This window comes from Odontomachus brunneus, unplaced genomic scaffold (assembly GCF_010583005.1).
Source record: "Odontomachus brunneus isolate Ranch 3 - 2012 unplaced genomic scaffold, Obru_v1 Obru_scaffold_051, whole genome shotgun sequence".
In the NCBI taxonomy this organism is placed as follows: Eukaryota; Metazoa; Arthropoda; class Insecta; order Hymenoptera; family Formicidae; genus Odontomachus; species Odontomachus brunneus.
In genome coordinates this window covers 1,723,772-1,729,372 of record NW_022639501.1, presented here as the reverse complement: position 1 = coordinate 1,729,372, position 5,601 = coordinate 1,723,772, and the positions used below count along the sequence as shown (strand labels likewise).

General features: G+C 44.7%; 1 protein-coding gene across 1 annotated transcript in view; it reads left to right on the top strand.

The window, feature by feature from the left end:
* The first annotated feature begins 452 nt into the window (after positions 1–452).
* The window catches only part of LOC116845413, a 22,228-nt gene continuing 17,079 nt past the window's right edge, over positions 453–5,601 (top strand). The window contains exon 1 of the mRNA XM_032818079.1: positions 453–800. Coding sequence (XP_032673970.1) covers positions 791–800 — 10 coding nt within the window. The 5' untranslated portion in view covers positions 453–790. The remainder of the gene's footprint in view (positions 801–5,601) is intronic.

Here is a 5,601-nt window from a genome sequence, read left to right as displayed (position 1 = left end):
TATTTTGGCACGCGAGAGGAACACGTGCGTGGCATATGGCTGGCTGCAACCGCCCGTGAGACGTAGGAAGTTCCCGAGGATGTTTGAGAAAAGCAGCGGAAACGAACCTCGGCGGAAAAACTTGGCGCGCATTCGTCGCAGCGAATCGCGGTTTCGGAGACGATGAGTGCGCTCATCACCCTCTCATCAGCCTCGGTCTCAGCTGGGGAACCAGGGTGGGAATGGCTTGGGAAGTGGCGCGCTTGTCACCAGCCCTTTCTCACGCTGCGATACTCCTCCGTCGTTAGCGCGATTAGTCAACATAATGATGAGCAGCATTCGACGAGATGGTCACCGTGGTGCGTTAATTAATTAGACGAAGGGAGTCGCTCTGACGCACAGTCCGACATTTCACGTGCGCGGGCGAGCGAATCAGATGAAATTCGCCGGCTGCAACCCCTTCCATATGGCTCGCGCAGCGAGGTTGCTGTGGTCGACGTCGGAGCTCGCGCCGTTCAGTTAGCGCGGAACGCTCGAGAAGCGAGGATCGTGCTTGCCTTGGCTGGCTCTCTCGGGTGCTGGTCAGGTAGTTGAGGGGGTGCGCAGAAAGGGAGAGAAGAGGAGAGAGAGAGAGAGAGCGCAAGAGGGTGAAGAAGGGAGACAATTTTCGCACATCTTCGCACGCAAATCCACGTCGGGGCACGCGCTGCTGCGGGACTGTCGCAAATCGAGAAGAAGAAAGACGGCGGCGATCGTAGAGGAGCAACACTTTTCGGGCGACGATCGGGACCCCGGGAGTTTCGGAGCACAGATGGTGAGAGGTGAGCGAGAACACACTCAGTGTCGCGTCCCTTCGCGCCAAGTACGAGAGCATACTTTTGCGAGCGAGTAAGCGTGCGAGCGAGCGAGCGATCGATCGACCTGGAGAAACTCCCTTAGTTACCCTTACCCACCCGTGCGCCCTTAATAGAGTCAGCCCGACGTGACGATGACGGCTGCAGCGGGCGAGATCGTTTCGTGGCGCGGTCTGTGATGCGCGGGTTAACGTTTGCGGCCGCGATCGCGGCTCGACCTGTCGTCGCGCCGATCGAATTCGAACGAAATCTCAGCTGGTTTGCTCGTCTGCAAGCGCGTCTGCGGGGAAAACGCTCGCGACGCGAAACGACGTCCCGGCGAGACCCTCGTGCAATGTTGAGATCGTCCTGAGGAGAATCCAAACGTGAGCTTGTCTAAACGAATCGTACCGCTTATTGCCCGGCGCAGTCGAATAATGAAGGATCTTCCCGGCGGCGGAGCATTTTTGCGCTCGGGCACGTAACGTTCTTGAATATTTCAGCGTGGGATCGATTATCCGTACCGGACTGAGTCGATTTCGCGCGGAGTGGGATCGGTTCTTACGCGAAATCGGATCGGCGCGCGATTAATTAACAGCGGAATTCAACTAATTCGTCGCGCGGAATCAGTCTCGGAAAGAAGTCTCAGGCGCTTTGCGGAGGAACGCCATGGTTTGCACGAGGAAAAGAAATTTCCGTTCATGTAACTGAATGGAAAAACAGACTCGCCGACGACAACTAACGTGTACTCGATTAATATGACTTAGAACATTCAGCTGCATTAGAACTCGATTGAGCCGACTGAGAGCAATTGGCTGGGTGGAAACTTCCTACAGGAATCTTTCTGTTGCTACAACCGAGTTTTTCAGATAACAGAAAATTCAGTTGCACTAACGCAGTTGCTTTCTCCGCGTGCATCTCTCGAAACGTATCCGTTCTCAGCATCAAGTCGAGGGGTTGGACTCGTCGTGTTTCACCCTAGAGAACATCAGAAAGCTGAGAAGCCCTAAACATGGATAAATTTTACCCAGCGCATTTTCGTTTATTCATAACTTTCAAAAAGATGATCGAAATTCAATCATTTCTTTCTCTAATCGTTGTAGAAAACATCGATCAGTATGAATCTATCGATACTTTTGCGATTCAATGAAGTTGGAAAAAATTATGATGGAGAAACAAAACACATGTTTTTAGAAATATAACGTTTGAAAAGTTGGTACATTTTGTCCGTATTAAAAAAATTTATTAAATTTAATTAAGTTTATTAAATTAAATTTTATCTGTGTCTAAGATTGTATGATTAAGCATCTTCGAGTATGGGGTTAGAAATTAATCGAAACGATTGCGACGATTGAAATTTGCCAGTTTTCCACCGCGTGACGACGAAAATCGCGATACGTCGACCGGCAAACTCCGATTGCATATCTCGCCAAAGCACACCGCATCTCTCGCGTCTTCCTTTTTCTCTATACAAATTTCAGATTACCATCGATACCCTGCGGCCCGAAGGGGTTGGAATGGCCCGTAACGAAGCGAGAGAGAGGCGTAATTGTCGCTACCCGATTGACGGTGAAAAATGGCCCGCTCGGGCGTATTTCGGGCGTATTTCAAATGAAATTTAGAGCCCGACTCTCTGCACGGCGCGATCGATCCCACATTCAAATTTAAGTTCCACCTTAAATTTAATCACTCCCTCAGACTGGCTTATTAGTCACGTTTGACGTAAGGCGGCCGTGGCGGAGTCGGCGCCAAATTTGCTCAATTGAGCGCGATGAATAATTGATTCGCAACTTAAGTCGGACGGGTGAATCGGAAATTTTCCCCCGGCCCTCCCCCTTCCTCCCCCCGGTGTATTTCCATTCGCCGTTTCCCAGAATATCCGATCGATCGGGACTCAATGCACGAGATAAAAGTGTTCCGTTACGAGAGGAGATCGGTCATCATTATTCGATCGTGCCGAATAGAGCGAGTGGCTTTCTCGCTCGTTTAAGCGCGGCCGGCTTTCCCTCAGGGCGACCTTCTCGAACGGCCTCGCTAATATCTGCGACAAGACGGATATCACTGCACAACAGGCGTGACACGTGCTGTGAGGCTACTCGATACATAATACCAAGAATTCGATCGCCCGCTCGCCTCGCAATATATTCCCCCGTAACGTATCACACTTATCTTTAGGGCGGATGGTAGTTTCGCAAATGGAGGAACTCGCGTCGCGAAAAAGCTACCTGATCGTAACCATAACCCCGTCAAAGTTCGCTCAAATTACGAGTCACACGCGGCTACCTTTTCCTGTCTACATTAATCATACACGGGGAAAAAATATCAGTCTGCTACTGAGGAGAGCGATTACTCAGTTTACTCTCCTTCTTTTGAGTGATAGCTGTCTCCAACAAAGAATATTTTGTCTTGATAATCCGAAATACTCCTGACAAGTTTCAGAAAAGCTCGTTACAACGTACTCAAAAGAACAATTTGTTCTCTTTACAAGAATATCGTAAAGTTTTATCAAAGAAACAGTTGGCTGGACTTTATGTGCGAAGTAAGCAAACTCTTGTCTCTTAATTTGATAATATCCCTCCGACTGGAATGCTAAAGCTACTCGCTAAAGTAAACCTGATGCTTAGAATGAGCTTACGATAGAGACTTGCGGATACATAAACTTATGATACACTTAAAACAAGTAACATTTGCTTCAATGCAATATGCTTTTGAGCATGATATGGATGAAAAAGAAAAAAGTAACAAAAAGGGAAAAGTAAAAAAATCGAGTTAGACCGAAAAAGTCTCTTAAATTATTCTCCGTCTGCTATATCGATCAACTGTTATCGCTCTTTGCCGTATCGACACCGTCCCTTTCTCGGTGAGAAGCTGTATTTTGTCCTAAGATAAAAATAATAAATTGATTTCTCTGTCCCTTTCTCTGCTACTCTTTTCCTGCCCCTCTCTTTCTCTTCTTCTCCTTTTCGTCTTACCCTCCACCTAGATACAACACCTGCTCACCTATAAATGCAAATTACACTTTCCGCGTTTCAGACGAGCGTGTCAGTGGCGAAATGAGCCTGTCGCTCCTCCCGCGAGATCGGCGTGAACGACGTTAATTTACATTGGCGTCGCGAAACCGAAATCGGCCGGCTGTCGCGGCGAGACGTGCGAGAGTGCTTAAATTTAAATTCCGCTCGGATTTTCAACGGCCCGAATGCGCCGAATTGCATCGGGGGCGCTCTGCTCGACGGTCGCAACAACGTATATTTAACACCCATTAAGAATTTCGGACAGAAACGTTGCAACTGGTCCTAAGAGCTTCGACGATTGCGTGGATAATGTAGCCGACCCGCCAATCCTACGCGTCTGCTTGACTAGCGAACGTACTTGGAGAGAGGGGGGAAACTTGCATTCTAAAAAAAAAAACAAGAACTCTAGTTGCAAGGTGCGATTTCCTGTAATCCCATATCCCGAGTAAAATATTTTTATCAAAAGGATATTCTCTCTTCCGATGAAGCTGACTGTTAATTGAACTATCTAACTATTAATCGGAAATCTACTAGATGTTATTCTAATTTCTTTCTTCTTGAATGAAGAGAAAAGTATATTTATTTGAAGCAAAAATGTCCTGTTCCTATAAAACACTTATATTAAGAACAAGATTTGTACTGTAGATAAAAGAGGAAATTCTCTACTAATTTTATGAATATTTTATGACCTCTTACGGCCATATACAGGATGTTCCAGGATAACTTTCAAAGCTCTCATGGAGACATCTTTTTCTTATGGAGCAATCTTCTTTAATTAATAATTAAAAAGCTAAAATGTTACTAGGAAAATAGTATAAAACTTCTTTATTATTCAGTTTGATTTAATGTACAAGCACACGATGGCAGACATCGCCACTATAGCTCATCTATCATATCTGCGTGATCATTCACAAATCTTCTTTAATTAATATTTCGGTAATTATTGAAAACATGACAAAACGGTATTGGACTTTTATGTTCATCTTCCGTACTATGCCTCTATGAGAGCTTTGAAGGTTGTTCTGGGACACCCTGTATAAGTGTAAAATCATCTAGGACTCACAAGTAACACTACTCAAGTGCCACACGCCGATCTTCTTGAAACTTTGCACACGTGTAGTACATCGAAAAACATTAGACACGTATTTTTTTATTTTGGCTAACAAGGCATTTTAAGGTTAGAAAACGCATTCGAAAATTTAACACTCTGTAGCACCATGACAACTAATGTTATTCCTGAGCGTCATTCTTTTACAGCTTTTACGACATTACTCTATTATAATTTCATTGTCTGAATGTTTCTGAAGTTCCTAATTATGATTTTGACATTAGTTTTGCGAGATTCAAAATCGTAGACATTTCAAAGACTTTATTCAAAGTCAGTTTCGAAGAAGTTTTTTGAATCTCACAAAACTAATGTCAAAATCATAATTAACGACTTCAGAAACATTCAGACAATGAAATTATAATAGAGTAATGTCGCAAAAGCTGTAAAAGAATGACGCTCAGGAGTAGCATTAGTTATCATGGTGCTATAGAATGTTAAATTTTCGAATGCGTTTTCTAACCTTAAAATGTCTTGTTAGCCAAAATAAAAAAATACGTGTCTAATGTTTTTCGATGTATTACATGCAAAGTTTCAAGAAGATCGGTGTGTGGCACTTGAGTAGTGTTACTTGTCAGAGAATCCCGCTGAAGATGAGATTATGTTGTTTCGAATTATGTTAAAGTTTCTCCTCTCTCTCTCTCTCTCTCTCTCTCTCTCTCTCTCTCTCTCT